This window comes from Haliaeetus leucocephalus, unplaced genomic scaffold (genome assembly GCF_000737465.1).
Source record: "Haliaeetus leucocephalus isolate CR32 unplaced genomic scaffold, Haliaeetus_leucocephalus-4.0 Scaffold406, whole genome shotgun sequence".
Lineage (NCBI taxonomy): Eukaryota > Metazoa > Chordata > Aves > Accipitriformes > Accipitridae > Haliaeetus > Haliaeetus leucocephalus.
Genome location: NW_010972842.1, coordinates 805,678 through 826,809, shown reverse-complemented (window position 1 = coordinate 826,809; position 21,132 = coordinate 805,678). Strand labels below are relative to the sequence as shown.

The 21,132-nt window shown below is 40.8% G+C and overlaps 1 protein-coding gene across 1 annotated transcript in view; it reads left to right on the top strand.

The window, feature by feature from the left end:
* The window catches only part of CAV1 (caveolin 1, caveolae protein, 22kDa), a 20,461-nt gene extending 4,896 nt beyond the window's left edge, over positions 1–15,565 (top strand). Inside the window, exon 3 of the mRNA XM_010574104.1 lies at positions 15,224–15,565. Within this exon, the coding sequence (XP_010572406.1) occupies positions 15,224–15,565 (342 nt within the window). The remainder of the gene's footprint in view (positions 1–15,223) is intronic.
* The last annotated feature ends 5,567 nt before the right edge of the window (positions 15,566–21,132 follow it).

Here is a 21,132-nt window from a genome sequence, read left to right as displayed (position 1 = left end):
AAAATAAATTGCGTGACCTTATGTAACACCGGCAGAGGGATTTTCCTTCCCTCGGGCACGTATAGAGAGGCAGGGCAGGGAGGTGGCACCAGCCCAGCGCAGCCTGAGCTAGCTGCGCTGCTGGGCACGGCCTGCGGGACAGATCACCCTCCCTAAGCCGAGTGGGTGCAAAATCAGAGGTCCGGGTGGTCGTTTGGAGTTGGGTCCTCGCTTTGTTTTGTCTTCCTTCCCTCAAGCAATGATAAATGGAAATAAGCTAAGCAAAATCTAACTGTGCCCTTGTCTAGATTTTTGTTTGTTTGTGTTTTTAAATCAGAGCTTGGCTGTTTTGACAAGTCAGGGTCGATGGAGATTCTTGCTTGAAGTCACTCTGGTCAGAAAAATCATAGAGCTGACTCTTCTCTTAGCAGACAAGTTTTGTACTGTGCGTGTGAAAACTGAGGATGCTGTCACCTGGGCTTGTCAGAACCTAGGAAAAATGGGAGCTGCCCAGTCGTAGTGGGTGACTAAGCCACTAACTGCCTTACTTAGGGTCCAGCAGAGTCAGAGTGTGTGCAGCTCACCGTGTTTGTTGGTCAGGAAGACCCGTTATTGAAAAAGAGAAATACTGCATTGTTTCCAGAGAATCAAAAGGTTGGACCCTGGTTCCTGAATGTATGTCAGTAAAATGATTCATGCTATGTGCAGACTATATAGCCAGGTCCCGAGTAACCTCAAATTCCACTGACTTCAACACAATTTGAAGGTGCTGAATATGACTAGCCATTGTGCTGGATCAACACTGAGAATTATCCCTCGGAGCAGGCTATATCTTTAAGGAGCCATTGTCAGCTTTGGGATCTAGAAAGAAAAGGCATAAAGTTTTTATTTGGTTAGAAAAAAGGATCTGTGTACCTAATGGTACAAAACTTCCATTAAAATGGTTGATTTGAGAAAGGAGAGAGCAATTCTTTTTTCTTCTACCCACGGAGGAGCAGCTGAGTAGACAGGGAATGCAAGAGCTGAAGAATGAGACTGCATCATGGTTTATTGCGTACATCAACAGAAGAAGTCCCCAAAGCAACCAAACCTTCTGAGGATGAGTCATAGCCCCCAAGCAAGTCAGAATCCGGGTGTCCACAAACTTAACTAGGGAAAGAAAGATCCTGCTGGGAAAAGAGGGAGACCACTGACGGAAAAAACTCCTAACGGACTTAAAAGGAACTGAAGTGTACAAAGCCCATCCTGCCCTCTCTCCCTCCCACAGGGGCAATGATTAAGAAAGTTTGTTATGTCCAATCATCTAAAAGAAAGTTGAAAAATAAGAATTGTAGGAATGGAAAAAACAAGCTTCTCAGTTCGTCCTTTTGAAATAATCATGGACCAACACATTCATTGAAAACCAGCAAACAGCCAGAATACCACTAGCGCCTCTGTGTCAGCAAGCGACCTCCCGGTAGTGCACATAGTCACATCAAGACACAGGAATGTATCAAAATGAATTTGGTGTTAAACAGACAGGATCCGTTTTGCATCATAAAAATGGCAGTATTTGTAAAAACCGTGGCCATTGTAAAGCAACGTTTTTCTGTCTTGTTACAAGGACATAGAAGAATTACTTTGATTTTTATAAGTATTTCATGGATAGGTCCAACCTGAAAAGTGGAGAGAGGAATTTTGCCACAATTTGAGTTTATTTGGACACTACTTTCAGGTTCAGCCTCTTAGACATAGCAATAAAGTTCAGATCCAGCACCTAGGGGACAGGCTTGGATTGGGGCAAAGATACACAGGTTCAGTTCCTGCCTTAGCCATCAGTCTGTGGTCCCTTTCTGTCATGCATCTGCCTTTCTTACTTCAGCTGTAACTCATCCAGGCAGAGTGTAAAAAATACACTTGTGTAACAGAAGGAGTCCCCAGTCTCAGTCGGGTATGGAAAATCAGAGAAAAAAAAATGTTTGGGAGTATTGTAAAGCCAGAAGTATGGTTCAGGCTAAGCTCAATTTTGTTTAAAGCCATTGCATTTTTCTAGATTCAGAACCTTTTCAGATGCTTTTTACCCAGCATTTAATGCATTTCTTGCCACTTGACTATGAGGCACAATAGCATGGAAACTGGGGACAAATCAGTCAGCCATGAAATAGAAATGATTAGAGAGAGAATGAGGAATCTGCTCTGTAAGCAGCTCTCTAAAAGGCCTCAGTGTTGTCTGCATTCAAATACTTCCCATAGCACATTTTAAAAATAACCCTTGCTTGTGAGAAGCAGGAGACACGTTCCCTTGATGTGCAACACAAAGCATCTGCACAGCTTCCTCTGCAGCAGATACGTGGTGCAAGCAGCAGCAGGGTAGGGATCCAGGCAAGAAGGAGGGACCCAGTCAAGACCCTTTTATAAAAACTAGACACATGGAGCAGCTTTTTACCAAAGTTCTTGGTGACCTTGATTTTGCTTATGGTTTCTCTTCAAATTAGCTTCCAAGCAGAAGATAAGTGCTGGGAGGTTTCCAGAAAAGTGGCGTGAATGACTGGATTTCTGTTCAGAGAGGGATGGAAATGAGGCCTTACCGAACCTGAGGTCCGCAGGCAATGGAATTGGCAGCTCTGTGCTGGAGGAAGCACGATCTAGTAAAATCACCAGAATTTCCCTCCTGTCCCAATTCCTTCAGCGGGGAGCAGAAAGGAAGGAGTTTCTTCCTCATAGGACTTCCCTCATGCGTCACCTCAGCGGGGGGACAACGTGCAACAGTGGTCCCATTCCTTGAGGCGCGGGCTTGTGAAGTTGGCTAGTCACGCAGAGGGCAAGGAGGGAATCCAGCGAGGGAGAAACAGCCTCTGTGCACCTGGGAGCTCTCCGGGAGTCACGCTGGTGATTATACAGCTATTTTGCCTCACAGTTGTATCTATCTCGTATGTCCTTCACTGGACAATTCTACTCTTGGACTTGTGTCCCACAGGTTTTATTTATGTGTGATGAGACACCAGGATAGACAGCTGATGGGGTTTTTTTCTCTCATTCATTCCCTGATGACCCAGGACTAAGGGAAAGTGGCTGAAGTTCAGCCTTTGCTCTTCCTGTTTCCCAACCCAATATTGGTGTTTTCCAGAGTATGGCTTAAATTACAGCCTGACGACTCTTTGGAGTTCAAAGTTTCTCAAAGTATCTGCGGTCAAGTCTGCACTAAGTTTACTGAATTTGGAAGAAGCAGAGGAGGGAGCCGGTTCTCTTGCAGCTTGCGCTTCTTTGGTACTTCCTCGCTCCTTGCTCAGGATGGGGATGGACCTTGCAGCCAACCCTGCAAAGTCTACTCCTTTGGGACTAGCGAGGACCAAATGTGCAGTCACATCTGCAGCCAGATCACAGCTTTTTCCTCTGGTGGTATGCCAGGAGGAAAGGCCTGTGCCTGGTCTACCATCCAGAACATAATTATTATTTTGTTTTAAACAAGTGGTGTCTATCTGCTGTTTGTTGCGTAAGAGTCTTTTTCTCTCTGGAAAAAAAATTCCAGTACTTGGCTGCAGATGTAAGGATGCAGAGCTTTTGTACCAAGGTTTAAACAGTTACGTATTTGTGCCTTCCGCTTAAAGCTAATGCAGTTAAGGGCAATTCAGCTCCCTGCAAGGAAAAGTCTGGAATTTTTAGTTAGATGTTGACAAATACCATAACAACCTTATGTAGGCATTAGGGAGGAAAGTATTACTCCGCCATTTTAAAGCCATTTACAATCTCTGCTGCTTTCTGCTAAAAAGAGAGGTTTTTAAAAAAGCAGTTTGCCGTTTTATTTAATCCTCCACAATTACAGTCCCTCCCTGTTGCGGGGAGCGCAGCGTAAGATGCTCAGAGAGATGACTAGGCAGAGCGCTTCCCCCCTCCCCACCTGAGCACCTCCTGGAAGGAAAGCAGGGCTCGTCCCCTGCTCTTTTCGGATGGGAGGGCTGAGGCCTTGAGAGCTGTCACTCTGATGTGACAGCAGGCGTCAGCCTGGGGGGACCTGAGGTCTGCTCTTCAACATGGTAAAATGGGAGAAAAGCAGAGCTCAGCCAGGTGCTTTTTCTGAAACAGGGAATTGAGTGAAATTTAATGCAGACCCCCTTTCTTTGTTTTCAGATAGCATTAAAAGTCCTGAGAAAATAGATACATATATAAGTTTAAATGCATCCATATAAATATATAAATATGTAAATAATATATAATTATATAAAGAATATATTAATTTATAAATATACAACTATATAAATATGAGAGTGCGTGTGTATGCTCTAATCCAAGCTTGTCACCTGGGCTCTTGCTGTTGGCGGTGATGGACGTTGGATGCCTCTGGAGGCAGATTCACATCCCAGAGTTTAGGCCTAATGGCAGGAGGGGACGAGCGGTGCTCTCAAAGGGTGTTTCTCTCCATCGACAATACATGTAGCTTAGACGCGACACCTTATTTTTCCGTAACTGCGTTTAAATGAAATAATTCTGAAACTTTGTGTCATATTAATGTCCAGCTGTGGAGTTTAGATTTGAAAATGCAAGAATATTCAAACGTTTGACTTTGGCTGGCCACATGATACAATTCTGTTTCAAATATTTCTTCCAAGGCTAGTCCAGGAGTGAAAGATTAAAAACTCGAGCCGTTACGAATACCAGTTTATGCAAGGACTGAGCGAGTTTTCAGTGCTCTGAAAAACAGTTTTCTTGCACATTAATTAGGAGTTCCCAGACATGGAATTTCTGAATGTCTGTAAGATTGCAGATAATAATGGCATCTGTTCTAATGAAAGATTCTTTCTCAAAAAAATGTGTTTGTGTTTAAGCTCATAGTATTATTAAAGACTTATGCACTGCCTTCTTGCTTAGCATGATGAACATGACTCATAACTCCATAGGAAAATGTTCATTTGATGGTCATGGGGACTAAGCCAACGATTCAGCATGGATGTTCCTTCTGTTAGAATTTATTGGACACTATCTCAGATTCAGAGGAGACAAATACTTTGCACTTCTGATAAATTCAACAGAATTCAGATTATATGCTAGGAAATTTTAAGAACAGTTTGAATTAATTTTAGATTTTTTAGCCCACTATATGGATAGAAAGACCATCTTCTGTTGCAGAGAGTATGGATGTCTAAAACAAAAAAAAATTATTGAAATCCAAAACTCCCCAGGGGGAAGAGTGATAAATGTGTATAGTAGAGTCGTCTGCCCATGAGGTCCCCAGTGAGAAGTTGTTCTTTGTTGTATTTTAGGCAACAGAGAGAAGAAAATACAAATGAACTTGGATGACTCTGTAAAACTTGTGATCTCTGGAAAACTGAAAAGAGATACAGTTCTAAACTAAGATAAGTTTGTCTTTCCCACAGCTCTCAAATACCCTTGTAATAAACAGACAGCGGGATGAAATCTATATCGGCAATTGATTTTTGAGCATTTTGATCCAGAACCACCATCTCTCTCTTCTTTTCCAGACAAACGACAGTAATAAAAACCGTCTTGGTCTAAAAAGGATTTGTTATTTTGAAAATGAAAGAGAAGTTGTGCCATTTAATTTCATTTGATTTACTGGGGAGGCAGGTTTTATTCTGTTAGTCACTTTATATTTTTCTGGCAGATTTCTTATGAAAAAGTCTTTTGAAAGTTTCAAAACAAACTTTGAATTTAATGCAACATCATTCTTGTCAGAAATTATGTCATCAGATTCGCATTCAAAAGGACAAATAGTTTCAGTACCACTATCCCCACACTAATGAGCATATTAATTGATAAAACTTGCACCCAGTTTTATTCAAGATAGTCAAGGAGCTGTGTTATAGATGTTAGTGGGGCTATACAAGGATGAGGTTTGTCTGTAGACTTCTATTTATCTGGCCCATGTACTTTATTTTTCAAATAAATGAGAACTGATAAATTCAACTTCGTGGATAAGTGAGAAGATGCTCTCACAGCTGAAGGTGAAAGCGTCACATTCCCTGTCCAAATTCCTGCTGTGCTGAATTTATTCTCGGCGTTCCAAAAAAGCCTAAGGGAGTCTTATAGACGGATTGCAACACTTCCTCTGTCAACTTCGAAATCCCTTGTCGGAATTCAAACAAATGCTACCGAAAAAAGTCAGTTTTCCCTCAAGATCAGGTTAATATCTCCTGTAGACCTTAGCCGTAAAGTCTGCTGGTGTTTTATGAAGTCCAAATTCACATATCTCTGTTCTAGTGCAGTTTATGACAAGACCAGAACTGTAGATTAATGACTTCTTGATTTTTATGAAATACTAAAGAAATATTGACCTCATGTTTAAGGATCAGTAACTTAAGATCTTCCATAAGAAAGACAACCTTCTAACAGGACAAATGCAGGGGCAAATTTTTTTTAAAGGAACGGAGAGGCAGCTGGGCATCACTGCACACTCACGGTCAGCAATAAATGTATTCAGGTAGAAATGAGGGAAAAGGTGAGAACAAGTTATACTGTTTTCCTAAAAAGTATTGCAGCAGGTAACAGGAATGCATTTGTGAGCAGTATACCTAGTGAAAAGTCTCCTCTCCTTAGGCTCCCTTAGCAAATGATAAAGAGAAAAAAGTGGTTTTCAGATCTAAAACACCCTCCAAAGGTGCCTGTCTCTCTCCAGGCACTACTAAAGAGTCTAAGGTCACTATATTTCCATTTTCCGTTAGTGCTGAAATTTAGGAGGGATGAAGCTAGAGCAAGTTCTAAAAAGTTATACTTAATAGCAGTTTATTACCTTAGTAGCAGGTCTGTAAACCTGCATTGAGGGCAATATAATAATATAATGTAAATATAATATATCATATTTTTATATGTATAAAATAAAGTATAATATAAAAATATAACATAAAATCTGTTTACAGAATAGCTTTACTTTTATTAATGTTTCTGGATTCTTGTTAACTCCAGACTGCACTGGAATCACTAAAAGAATTCACATTATCTTTAGTGGAGTCAACACTTCACCCTGGTGTTCATGTTGATGAATATACCTCTATAGCAGCATACAGATGGACAGACATATGTGGATGTACATACACACAGAAGTAACAAAGTTCTCTGCTAAAATAGGTGTATCAAACAAGAAACTGTGGAACAAGAAACAAATGATAAAATTAAGAAAGCTTCTTAAGAATTTCTCTTTGGGAAAACTGCAATAACCTCCCAGCAGCCCAGTTTCCAGGGAGGAAAATAGCCATTTTATTTTCTGACTGCTTACTCCGACAACACCAACATATTTTCCAAGGAACTGGCCGACATGATATCCCCACCTGCACAGGAAGTTTCGCTGTTTCGGAGGAGCGCAGATGTCTCCTTGAAGCTGCTAGTCTTTCCTTCTGCCAGACTGTATTGAGACAGGACGGGCAAGTGCTTCAGGAAGAGATCTCTGGAGAAGGGCTGGTTGCTACAGTGCTGACCCATTGGCATCAGTCGCATTTTTCTCACGAGTACTTCCGCAGATTTTGATGAGCCTGCCCATCTGATAAAACAAAGCCCATCACCGGGGCTTTTCTGGTATGCAATCAGTAGTTCAGCATGGGCAGGGAGCGGGAGGGTTTTCTTTCAGTAATTAGAAGCAAATGATTTTTTGGCTGTTTTCATTGATTTTCAGTTTGAGAAATGGTGATCTGCAGTCACAACCTTTTTCTAAGTCATGGAATTATTTAAAATTTTTCATAATCCATTTGAGTATTTGTTACGTGTGCAGTAGGGGTCACTCCTGACCGGACTGGTTTTCTTCTCTGGCTAGAAGAGTGTAGTCCTTCAACTCTACTTTCCAACACGAATATCCTTATTTGTTAAAGCATTGTTTGCTTTTCTGGCATGCTCTATGGTACTCAGGAAAGATTCACTATTTCCATCAAGAGATCTGCCAGCAGAACACTTTTCTTGCCATATTATGGAAAGCAGGCACAGGGATACAGGGAATGTAAGTCAAATTCATTGGTCGGTTTGAACAAGTAACTGGTGGAACAGTTCCACTTGCTTGTTTAGGGTTTCATTCACTTTGGAATTACTTTTCATTTTTCTGCGCTTAACCAGCCTTACACAGAAACTATGGTCCTAGCCATCTGCGCTCATGGCATCTCTTTTTTTGTGCGAAGGACTGATCTGGCCAGTCTCCAGAAAAACAGTGTGCTCTGAAGACAGAGATCAAGGTTGACAGGCAGATGCTTGCCACCATACCAATAGTAAAGGTGCTTTACTGTCTTGTGACTGAACTTATCCCATCTCTGAACACTGCTGGATATTCACGTTTTGTAGTCACCCGTGCTGTAGCCTGAGGCTGATACAAATACTCTGGAATAGGATGAGTTTTGCCTTTACTACACACCTGACAGCGCCTAATGTTTGCTGTTGAAAACAATGATTAGTGAGGAAGTAGAACATCTAGGCATCATGAAGCATTATGTTTTCAGGAACAAAGTGCCAGCTTCTCTACACAACTGCAGGTAAACATTTGCCAGGTGGAGATTACACAGTGCTCTTAAAGGGGTGAACGAGTCTCCTGGTGCCTGGGATGTGAGGGAAGGGAGAAGAGCTAAGGAGACTCCTAGAAGACCCAACACCTCCCATGCTCTTTCCCTCGAATTCAGTAGAAACAACCTTATAAGCTTTTTCATCATTTTCTGACAAACTGTGGCAGTGGTCCAGAAGACAAGCATCAGCAGATGTGGAAACACGATATTTCAAAGGGTCAAGGAATCATTTAGATGCTTAGCTGGTATCATTGATTTAACAGAATTGTTGTGAGCTTATTGCTTAATTTTTTTTCTGCTGCTGTGATGCCTTTGTTCTCCAAGCACCGTAACTGGCAATTTTGAAGTTCCAAATAGTACGTGGAAGTACAAAAACTAATAATGATCTCATATGCTCATGCATTTTCTTATTTTTCTTAACACACACCACAGCCTTCTCCAAAGTTAGTAGTGCTGCACCTGTCCTGAACGTCACCTCCCAAATGTGACTTGTGCCATAGAATGGCTTGTCATTTTGTGATCCTTTATACATTTTATTCTGTTGAATTTTTCTTTAAAGGGCATTGAATGCATTGGGAAATTTTAGAAATTGCATTTATCACAAGAGAAAAAAAGATCATATCTGTTTTTTTCTATATGTCTGTTTCAAGTCTTACAGGGACACAATATAATATGGTGGAACAGTATTATACTTACAGTCTTGGCATCAGGGAAAAACCTGTTGAAAAACAGCACAGGGTAAGCAGTAAAGACAGTTTCCATACTCTGTGCTAAAAATGTAAAGAAAACTAGCTTGTGACTCTTTCTTGTATAGATATACATTCAGACTTGACTATAGCCCTGGTCTGGCAGAGCGTGTGAGCACATTGACATCAGTGGGGCAGTTCACATTTCTCAGGTTGTGTGCGTATTTAGATGGTTTGCCTGATTGGAGATATTAGTGATCAATCAAGAGAGATCCAGTAAGGATCTGAGCATCCTTTCACTGACTCCAAAAGATACTGATGGCACTCAGAAATGTATGCATCCTCACGGTTTGTTTGGGTTCCTCCTCAGTGGAGTAGTGCTGGTGCTTGTCAATGCAAACTGCACGCTGCGAGCACAGTAACAGCACACAGCTACCACACACAAAGATTTGAATAATTATAGTTACAATCACAGAAATGTAGATTAAGTCAAAACCCCCATAAAATGCTGGTCAAAGCCCCCATAAAATGCTGATGGTCTTAATAATTTTTTTTTCTGATTGATCCAGCCCAGTAAATTTTCCAATGTAATAATGGAAATTACGTACCTCAAAGAACAAACTTTTGTGGAGAAGCACAAATGGTAAATAGGCAATTTGAGATTGGCATTTAACACAGCTTTCCAGCCTGCCATGTTTTGATACATGGGGACTAAAGTGGCAGGGTCAACAGGTCAACTATTTTCATATATAAGGCATATATTCTTGAGTCAGCTGGGGTTTTTTTAGAAAAAAAACAGTAATCTTACACTGCTAAGCTTTTTTAATAAATAGGTTTTTTCTTTAAACAGCCTTGCAAAAAAGAAGACAAATTCCCTATACCATTTCCCTTTCTTGTAAATAAATGCCTTTTCAAATCAAAGCAGGTTCCTTAATTTCCTGGTAAAAGTTTAATAAACATATGCAGAGCAAAAGAAGCTGTGGTAATTCTCACAGTAGAATCAGACAAAAGCTTCAAGCAATGTAAAAAAGGGCTTTACCAAACTGAATAGTAGGAAACAAAGAATAGCTGAAGTCAGGAAGTGTATTGTAGGCATGGAACAGGAGTTGATAGTGTTTAATAGCTTTGGCTGAAACAGAAGGCCATAGCGATTTATTAGCATCCTTTAGAGGGTCAAAACAAATTTCCTTTACTTCTCTCCTTGTTGCAAGTGAACGTGCCTGCATTTTCATTAGTTTGGCAACAACTCAATGTGATTTCACAGCACAGCCTGACAGCTCTGCAGGAACAAACTGCATGCTGACCGTGTAATCTACTGAACAACACCTGTGCCTAACCTAAACATGCCTTTGATGTAGATAAAACAGAGTTCTTCACAGATCTACATGCATCTGATGCTTTGGCAGAAGTGGCCTTGAGAACAGTACCCTATAAGAGGTATCTTATCCTTGCAAGCCAGTTAGATTCATTTCCAGAAATTAGAGTGTCTTTCTTCCCTAGGGTCATATTTCTGGCCACTTCTCTTTCTGCTGTCAGTCCTATTTTTACTTTACCTCGTTCAGTTGGACTCCTGTTATCAGCCTGATGGCACTCAACTGTCACTGAGTGCTACTGAACTAAAAACCAGAGGAGAGGAATGGGAGGGACTGAGGAGCGAGTAATCCGAGTGATGTAAATGCAACCCACAGCAAGGCAAAATGCATCCAGTCACCCAGTCCTCCTCCTGCCTGTGGAGGTCTGATCCCTATGAGTTAAAAACAGAATCTTTCATGGGAGTGGTTCGGTGCAGGAAGAATCTGGGTGATATCTCAATTCCGGCAGTGTAAGGACTTATCTGTGCTGCCTGAACAGTGAAATAAATAGAGCGTTTCCCAGCCAGTGGATCTGTACGTGATCCGTTAGCAGGTGAGAAGTAGAAGAGCCCAGAATACCTCAACTCCTCGCCTATCTTTACTTAGACTGTACACTGCTGCGGGTAAGTCTGGGTTTGGACAGCACCGCAGAGGTTCACCTTCCAGTCGTAGCTGGACTCTCTTGGGATGTACGTAATTTCATAACGTTCTTATGGCTTTCAGGGAGATAACAGCTTCATGTTAACACTGTATTCAGGTGAGAGTTTTTAGAGTTGCCAGGCTGTTTTTCTGTCTTTTCGCTCTCGAGTTCAGTTTGGTATCTCCCTTATTCAAACTAGAGCAATGTGGAACATGGGACTTGAGGAATAATAAAATGGGAAAGATATGGTAGTGAGATATCAGCTATGGTTCCTACAGGGCCATCTATTCAGCTTCTGCACATTGGTAGAAACATTCCGAGAGCTGATGAAATTGCTCCAAGAAAGTAGCCTCTTGACAATTGTTGGTGGCATGAATATACCGTTATTATCATCTCGCAGGCAGATTGATTCCTGAGTACTTTTAGGACAACTGTGTATGACTGGAGCTGGGAAATCCTGGCCAAAGATATATCATAAATGTTCTAATATTAGCATCATCTCCTGGAATGAGGACAGGGCTGTCCATCTGGAAAAGTTATACGGCACGATTCTTCTGTCAGCTCCCCAGGATTAACTCCATGGACATCTTGGAGCGCACAACAGGCTAAAAACGTTAGTTACTGAGAATCTTGATTACAGAAAGTTTACTATTTGATTTAAAAAACAATGAGTTTACTGGCTTCCATTTTTCAGTAAAACATTCATTATAGTGAATTATTTTGAAAGGAATCAAATTACGGGCCAGTCTTAAGATTTATTTTAAAAGTTCTAGGAAATTCACATTAACCTATGGTTTCTTTTTGCATGCCAAAAGTGTGCTTTGCTGATAAAAATAGGTCCCACTTACCTACATTAAAGATGTAACCATGAAAAGGCTGATGGACCTCAATGCAAGCTTGCTTTCCTGCTGAGATTTAATATTTCCCTTATTGGCCAGTTGAAAAAATACAAGGTAGACTTCACCACAACTGAACTGAATAAAAAGACTTTAGGCATGACCCCAAATAGCCCCCAATGCACTGAATTGCTGTATGATGGCTGTGTGCACAAACCAGCTCTGCCAAGGATCACAACACCAACTGGTGGCAAGCATCCAATAAATTGCCAGAAGTTTTAGAATAAGAGGCCTATGCTCAACCATGTAGTCTTCATGTAGTAGCATTTTTGAGAAGCAACTTTTTTTTTGCTGTAATCATCTTGGGGTTTGCCATCGTCTGCATGTTTTTATTGTCTGATTTCAACGCAAACATTGATGAGAAGCTGAGAACACCCAATCGCTTTGAAAATGAGCTAACATGGAATATGGGCTACAACAGAAAGTTTGCTTTTGAATAGCTGCAGAAACAGACACTATAAATATGCTTGCTTGTGTATTCCAAAAAGAAAATATACTTGCTCCAGCATATGTAATGTATGCTCAGGCATACATTTTTCCCACATGTGTACTCACTTGAATGAGATTGATTTCAGTGAACAATATACAGACCTTGAAATCATCTTTGGGGTGGGGTGGGAGTGGGGAATAGACATAAGACAATTAGATGCCATCTTCTGTAGATAGTATTGACTTCTCCATGTATGCATCTACAACTTTTCTTCTTTCTTTCATGATGCAGTCCTAAAATCCCGTGATTGATACAATGACGCCTGATTGTTTCATTCAGTAAAAAGGTCACAATACATCCAGAGAAGTTCCTTGCTCTGTCTTACTAGACTGCAGCTAACTTTTAATGACTGATTCATGTAATTATTTTATGGCCAATGTACTGCATAAAGCTAATTTTTTGTCAGTTGTTTAGTCCCCAAACATGAACTTTTATATCAAATAACCCCACAAAGAAAATAGAGAGCATATTGTTGCCTGTAATGCCTTTCCCAGAATTAGTTATTTCTACCAGAGCTTCAGTCTGGCACCCACTGAAATTACAGAGCCCAAATAATTTCCAATTTCCTGTCTTCACTCAGCAGTGAATGTAGTATACTTTCTATGCTGTCTTCAGACACTGATTTCAAGGAAACTGTTTTCTAACATCTGTACCAAAAATTCATGTGTATGACCTACAGAAGCAGAGGTTATTGCATACCTGTAGAACTATTGCAGAAGAGAACCGTGATTCAAACTCTCTTTTCATTTTCTCTTTTTGTAGCTAGTATTTAAAATTATGCTGTTCAGTTTCAGAAAGTCCAGACAGACTTTTGTCTCTGCACGCCTTTACAGAAAGCGCGCAGCCCTGAGGTGTGTTCCTCAGGTACTGCGCCAATGCAGTCTGCCATTGGATTCTGTGGAGACAGAATTTCAACCCAAATGCTACCTTTAGGTGTGATGGTGATGATGATGATGATGAATTCCCATCCCAAAGAATCATAGATCACTTTCAGATCACCAGAGCCTAGTTCAGAGTAGCAGATAAAGAGAAGGTTTATAGTTTGCATTATATGATGTCCAGAGAGAAGCACTGGCAGAGAGTGATGTTTAGGCCTGCTAATATGTTGAATTAAGCCAGCTTGATGTTAGGCATTCAAGATACTTGGTATCACAGCTGATCCTGAAACTTCCTCTCAAGGACTTTCAAGCCCTTCCAGCAAATTGCACCTAGACCATGCAGTTTTGCTTTGGAATTACCTTTTTTGTTTAAGAAACTGGAAAGTCCGGGGGTTTTATAATATTTTTCCCTTTGTTGGTTAACTTCTGTTTGGAGGTGATTGAAGATTCAACAGGAGAGAGGGAGGAGTTCTTTCAATTATTATGTATATTTTAGATTAAAAGAAGTGATTGTGAGCCTTTTCCTACAGTATAAGCAATACTTACACTGAGTGTATGGATATTCACCTCCCCCCAGCATGCTAAGGTACTGTTGCCCGAGTTTCTGAGGCCACTGGCCCATATCATCCTTACCCTGCTCCTGTACATCTTCACTTACAGCAGCATTATCATCATCTCACTTTGGGATCCAGTCCCAAGAATGCAATTTCTTTTTTTCTTTCATCTGATTTAAACGGTCATTTAGTTTCTTGCAGAGGAATAGTGTTGTGATATTCTCTTTCCTGCGGAATGCAGTACCTATACAATTGGTTGTGCTAACTAAATTAAATATCCTGTATTGTGGGTTATATCAAACACATGTTTGTGTGACATGGAGCTGAACCATCAGTGCAATTCTGTTAATTTTCTAATAGAAATGTTATGACAATTAAGCTTCCTGAATAGCTCAGTATTTCAACAGAGAGCGGTAAAATATGCCTGTTGGAATGCACTGCTTCCTTAGCTGACTTTTTGAACTATTTATGAATAATCAAAAGTCTGACATATGTGGAAGAGTGTGTTCCTTCTAAATATTAATATGTTAGCCTGGCCATGTCTTTCATGACCAGAGTGTTATCACATAAACAGGATAGGCTAGAACAAAATGGCTCTAATGTGAAAGGCTTCCTTATGTTTAATAAAAGAAACCCTTTCAGACTATGGAGGAGCTCCACCTGATGCAGATCTAAATCCAGCATTTTATTTTTCAGTCTACTAAGAACTATGTATGCCTGTTTCTAAGTATATATTCAAATAGCTAGCCTCACCATTTATTCACTGTCGAAATTCAGCAATGCTATACAAGGAAAGATGGGAACATTTGGACAAATAAAATACATTTTATTGATACATGCTTGAGGTGTGTAAAAACTCAAAGTAGTGACTGCATTTATTCCATTCGTAAAGACGTGAAACAGTTAAGTTAGGCAATGAAAGCATGATGGTTCTGTTCACCTGGTTCGTCCTTTAAGTACGACTCTAAGGGCATTGCATATCCTTAGGGCTGCAGGAGGGGAGGAAAATATATTCAGTTTTGTGGATACCTCCGTGTAGAAGTTAGATGTCTAATTTTGAGCTAATCATTGAGGCTCCCTGGTAGTCACTGGAAGAAGATAGTTACTGAAGATTCATGCCTTAGATGATGTGTTAAAATGGGTTGAATCACGTTGGGGTGTAGGAAGTATGTGCTTCGGTGTTTTGTTACAGGGGACCATCGCTCTGCAGGAATGGTGTTTCTGGAATCCACCCTTGATGCAAACGTCTGACTCACCTGACTTTGTGTTCTTTGCTGCAGATTGATTTTGAAGATGTGATTGCTGAGCCAGAGGGAACACACAGCTTTGATGGGATTTGGAAGGCCAGTTTTACCACCTTCACTGTAACGAAATACTGGTTTTATCGTTTACTGTCAGCAATCTTTGGCATTCCTATGGCTCTCATCTGGGGCATCTACTTTGCCATTTTGTCGTTCCTGCACATCTGGGCAGTGGTGCCGTGCATAAGGAGCTACCTGATTGAGATCCAGTGCATTAGCCGCGTCTATTCGATCTGCATCCACACGTTCTGCGACCCACTGTTTGAGGCCATAGGCAAAATGTTCAGCAGCATCCGAGCCACAGTACGGAAAGAGATTTGAGGGACATTTCAAGGAGAGCCATCAGTCTAGGAAGGGGGTGGGGGGGTTGTGTTGTTTGGAGTTGTTTTGGTGCCAGTTTCGTGTTTCTCAAAGCAACATACAGCAACTGGTGGTGGATATACTGGCCCAAAACAAAGATTCACTTGCTCAGTTTCTGTTTCTACTGTTTATACTTACTGGATTACTTGCTTCTTTTTTTTTTTTCTTTTTTTTCCCCTTCAGCCTGCATTTCAAACTAACCTTAAATGGCCATTCTTCCATGCCAGCTGCGTATCGTTTTGCTGGCTGTTCAATTCAGAAGCCGAAGTGCTGTTGGATGCCTTTTTATCTCACCCTTCATTCCTTGTGAGATAAATCCACAGTGATACTGAAGAACGACAAAAATGCTTTCCAACACTATAAAGCCATTCATTTTATTGTGGTCAGAGAGCAGAGAGCTATTGCAGCAGAATGAACGTGACCAGCTGGCAGGTTTTAGCAGAATGTTCTTTTTCGATCGGATTGTCAGTTGACTGCAGCTATTTACAGTCATGGTCAGATATGGTGCACTATGAAAAAATTAGTTAAGTAAACAAATTATGGAACTAATATATGTCCTGAAAATCTAACACTTTATCAGGTTGGAGACATTGACATGTGAAAGCTTTTCATGTGCATAAAAAGCTTCAGTCAGTGCCTTTCTGTCTCATTCTCTCTTGGAAGTTCGCATCCAGTTATTTCTCAACCTTTGCTAGGATTGCAGAAGCAAACTGCAGTTGAGAACTAAAACTGGTCATTATGGAAACGTTTTCCTGACTGTGACTTATGACACATCCCTGAGCGAGCATTTAGGTGCTTATCTCATAGGCTGCTTCTTTTTTTTGCAAAGTATTCATATAAATACATATCGCAGGTATGCCAGAGATAACCTGAGTTATAAGAAAAATGAAGGTGTGCCAAACACAAGCCACATGAGGCCAAGGAGGAGCTGCCCCTGAGAGAAACTTTTCTATCAGCTTTCAAAACTTCCCTATCAGCAGAAGTCAGCATGCCACTAGCACACAGGTTTTTTTCAGGATGCTTTGCTGAGTCTAACCTAATCCATCACAAGAGATGGTTTAGAAACTTCACTTTTGTGGGTTGGTTTGTTCGTTTTTAGCTGAGCTGCAACATCAGGAAGTCTTAAACGGAGGGCATTGTGTGAAACTACCGTGTTGCAAAGTGCAAGGCCTAGAAAGCAAAGCCTTTGCGACATGTTCTGATGCTGTGACCTGCAAGAGCTTTTTTGCCCTCGTGACAGTACTGTGTTCAGAGACGCTCTCTGCACCCTCATATGGTTCAGAGATGCTCTCTGCATCCTCATACGGTTTGCGTGAAGCATTTGTAAAAATAGTTGTGAGGCTCATCAGCTTTATTGTAAACCAAGCTGGGGCCTGAGCCTGCTCCGGTTGGGATCTCCAGCAAACCAGTTCTTGACCTCAGAGAGTGCAAGATTTGGCCCTTGGGATGAGCATGGAGCTGTCTGGTACACCTACAGCTTTTTTATTTAGCGCTGATATTTCACATATTGCTTACCTAACACGGGAGTGCCTTCGGTTCAATTTCTGCCAAAGCATTGAAAACTTTAGGAAATGCTGCATTTTTTAATGGGGGGGGCAGGGGGAAGGGGAACAGGGGAGAGGGTGCACAAAAAAATTACAAAGCTATTAACTACTATTGTTTGCATTTAAAACAGACACTGGTATGGATATAGTTTTATGTTTTTCTATGTACATAATGGAGAGTGTACTATTATAGATTTTTTCAGTATTAAAAACAAGCGAGATTGTAAACAAGAAATATTTTATCTTTTTATGAGGAAAATCACTCTGAAGAAAACCTTCTTGATTTACCATATAAACTGAATATCCTGAAAGATGTCTGTTCACTTAGAGTTATTAGTCCCTAATCCAAATACGTTGCTGATCCAAGACATTTACATTGTTATACGCTTACAGATATAACTGACACTTTTTTTAATTCTGCATGTACATTAAAGACTACAATAAAAAGATGTTTAATGGTAGCGCCTGTCTGACTTCTTTTTCCTTGAAAGTCATGTGAATAAATCTCATTTTATTAGGAAGAAAAGCCCAATATTTCTTGACAAAGAAACAGAAAGTGATGTCATTTGTTTCTCAAGAAAGAAAGCGCAAAACAGTCTTAATTTGTGGTTCAGGATCTGACTCAGGAAGGTTCTCCCCAACAAAAAATTACATTTTTCTCCCAAGTAAATATTTTCTGCTGCTAAATAAGTAGGCAGTAGAAATAGTGAATACAGCATTGAATAGGGAGCCTAAGCTTGTTTAAATGCTTAAGGATGACAAATTCCATTGCTTTCTTGTTCCTCAGTTTTGCAACATTTCAAATTAGGGTAATGATGTTTACGTTTAGATTATTTCAATATCAAATAAACAGAACAACGTCATAATACAATGAGTTGCTTATAGCTCATTTTACGTGGAAGACTGACCATCCAAAATTCAGATCTGGATTGTCCGGATAGCTTTTCTGTTAAAATCCTTTAAAGCTTTCATTTTGAGTCCAATGGAAACAGGATTGTTCCTAATAAAAGCTCATTAGCCTAAGCATTTAATGTATGGAAATAAGGGAATGACAGCTTTTATCCAGCTGCATATAGACCTAATTTGTGACAGGACAGTTCTTTTCTATGGAATTATTGCACAATACCTGTCACGCCATTAACCTAGCACACTGAAGTCCAACAAAACAGACTATTGCATTTTGACCTACAAATCTGTTAACCATATTTTAATGTTTAAATGGCAGATACCAGCTTAAGGTAGTCTGTCATACGTTTTTCAGTAGCAGAACAGTGTGTTTAATGGTAGTTAGTAGTCCAATGGTAGCAAATAGTACATTGAATTGGACTATGAATTGTGAGAAAATGTAAAATATTTTAAAAGGTAAAAGGAAAGTTGCAATGTGAAAGTAAAGCAAATGAGCATTCCAGTATTCAAAAATACCTTGTTTTTGCAAAGAGCCTGATAGTTTCAGAACAGACACATCTGTTCATCTTAACTGTTTATAATGTCATGTCTCCGGGACTCTTCATGGGAGAGGTGTGCAGATTCACCCTGTGACTGCACTGTCCCTGGCGCTTTGCTGGGCAGCGGGCACAGGGCTGTGCTGTGTGTGAATCTCACTCCCATGCTCCTGCCGGGTTCTCAATGCAATATCACTCATGATCAATACCACAGTCACAACACACCCCATAGCAAGATCCGGGCTTGTCTACTAGGGGACTAGACATTAGCTGTTAGACCATGGCATCAGGCAATCTCCTATCTTGGCTGTAAACGTGGTGTAGATAGTCTCACGCTACTAGATATGAAAGTCAGCATCATAAGCTGCATCAGGACCTGTGGGTTCAGGTGGGTTCAACACCACTTTTTCCTCCTACCAGAAAACTTTCTTGGCTGTTGCTGGCCACTCTTCTCATCCTCTGGGTCACCAGTTCTTAAATTGCGCCATTTAGCTTTAACCATTTTCCTTTGAATACCCTGAGACAACATATGGGGGATCTGGACACTCCAGTTAAAACCAGCTGGAGCAACAAAGTTTTGAGAAATGAGAGTGTGAACTGCACGACTGTGTGGTTGATCTCTCTGAATTTGATTAAGAACAGTGGACTAAATGCAGAATAATTTTTTGAAATACATGTATTGGAATGAATGACAAATCATAGGCTTTTATTAATGATGGAGAATTTCCATAGCTGCACCCAGGGTCTCTTTTGACCCTCTCTTATGTTAAACTAGAACTGTTCTCCATTCACTTTCTTGCTTTCATTGCCTTTGTGCATCTGCTGCATCCTCCTCCTTTTTTTTCCTCATGTCCTGAGGAGGAGGAAAGAGGCACAGAATAAAAGTCTTTGCTGAGCTAGACACCTTTGCTGTCTTCATCTGTGTCTTACAAACCTTAACTCTTCCACTTTTTGTTATCTGACACTGGCACACCATGTGATACAGGTTATGTTATTTCTATCTTGCTTTCTTCTGTAGAATTTGTAATTGAAATTTCAATTGTGTAGCTCAACTAGCACATCCTGTCTTCAAGATGCTTTTCTCTATTATGGCCTTCTGCAGGCATAGTGGTAAAATGTTTTACATTTGATAACCATGACAATATATAAATGCACAGTATTCTCACCAGATTTGTAACTGCTTTTACGAAGCATGGCAAAAGTGGGAAGAGAGTGATTAGGCTCAGTACCAGCCTGTGTCCTCCCCCTTAGACAAGACACATTTTAGTGTTAATTCAAGACACAGTCCACTAAAGGCCCTAGGCTCAATGCCAGTAGGTAATTTGCTTTTGTTCTGAGAACCTGAATTTACATAACCCTGCAGACACCTGAATTTCTGTGGCACATAATTGCTAGTAAAACTCACTGTAAGGATACCCAGGTCACACCTACGCACTGCTGGGATGCTGGGAAGTATAAATGAGATGTTCCTCTGGCTGCCACCCTCTCCTGCAGGAACTAGAGATGATAGGTATTCGCAGGGATCACTAGCAAGAGCTGGGAAATGATCCTTGTTGTAGTCTAGCATCTCACTCCTTGAGACAGAGGAGACTTTAACTCCTCTCACTGCGCTCACAGGTGTAAACTCAAGCTGCTCACTGCTCAGTATGCTGACTACTCTAGATCTAATTTTTATAAGACCAATTGTCCTTGGGTGCTGTGCAGGAACTAACCATAGACCCCTGATGCGGCACGACTGCTTCCCAGTAGATGCCAGGTCACCTTAAAGGCACCACCTGAGCTTTGTGACACCATTATTGGTCTAAAGTCTTCAGAATCCAGATTTTCCCTTCCATCAAGCAGTGGTCAGTGCAGAGGTGAATAAAAGCATTATAAGCTCCAGTTCTAGGACTTCTAGAGATAATTCTGTTTTCCAGCCTGAAACACTAGGGACCTATGCTGAAGGTTGCTCTGCTTTCTGCAGACTGACAGCAGCTCTCAGGGGTTGTTTTGGCACCCAGGGTTTAACTTAAATCTAAGACTGTCATAGCTGTGACGTTCTCAGTTGATCATATCTCTGAACCTTTATCCAGGATATGGAGTACCCCTGCAGTGCATCTAGGCACTGACAATCTTTTCCTGACTATTTATTCTGAGCTACAAAATGCTTTACACCAGAGGATCAGCTTAGACGAACCTTAAAGGACCAAGGGATTTGTAGTTGTGTAACTTTTTGGCAACTATCAGAATATAGGCCTTCATCTGTGACTATTACTCATCAAAACATTCAGCCTGCCCACCTCCAGCAACCAGAGCTCCAGATGTAGCTTGCCAGATGTACATGTTGCCCCAAATCCTACTGGCAGAAAATCCAAAGTGAAAAAAGTGACATGGAAACTAAATAGTTGGTGTTAAGAGAAAAAAAAAACAAAATGAAGAAGTACTTCAAAAGGATCAGATATATTCTACAGAGAGAACGACGGGGTGAGAGAATCTCAGGGATCTGCCTTGCATACTCAAGGAATGAGGAGAAGCTGTGCATAGCAGGCACATTTCCATCTGG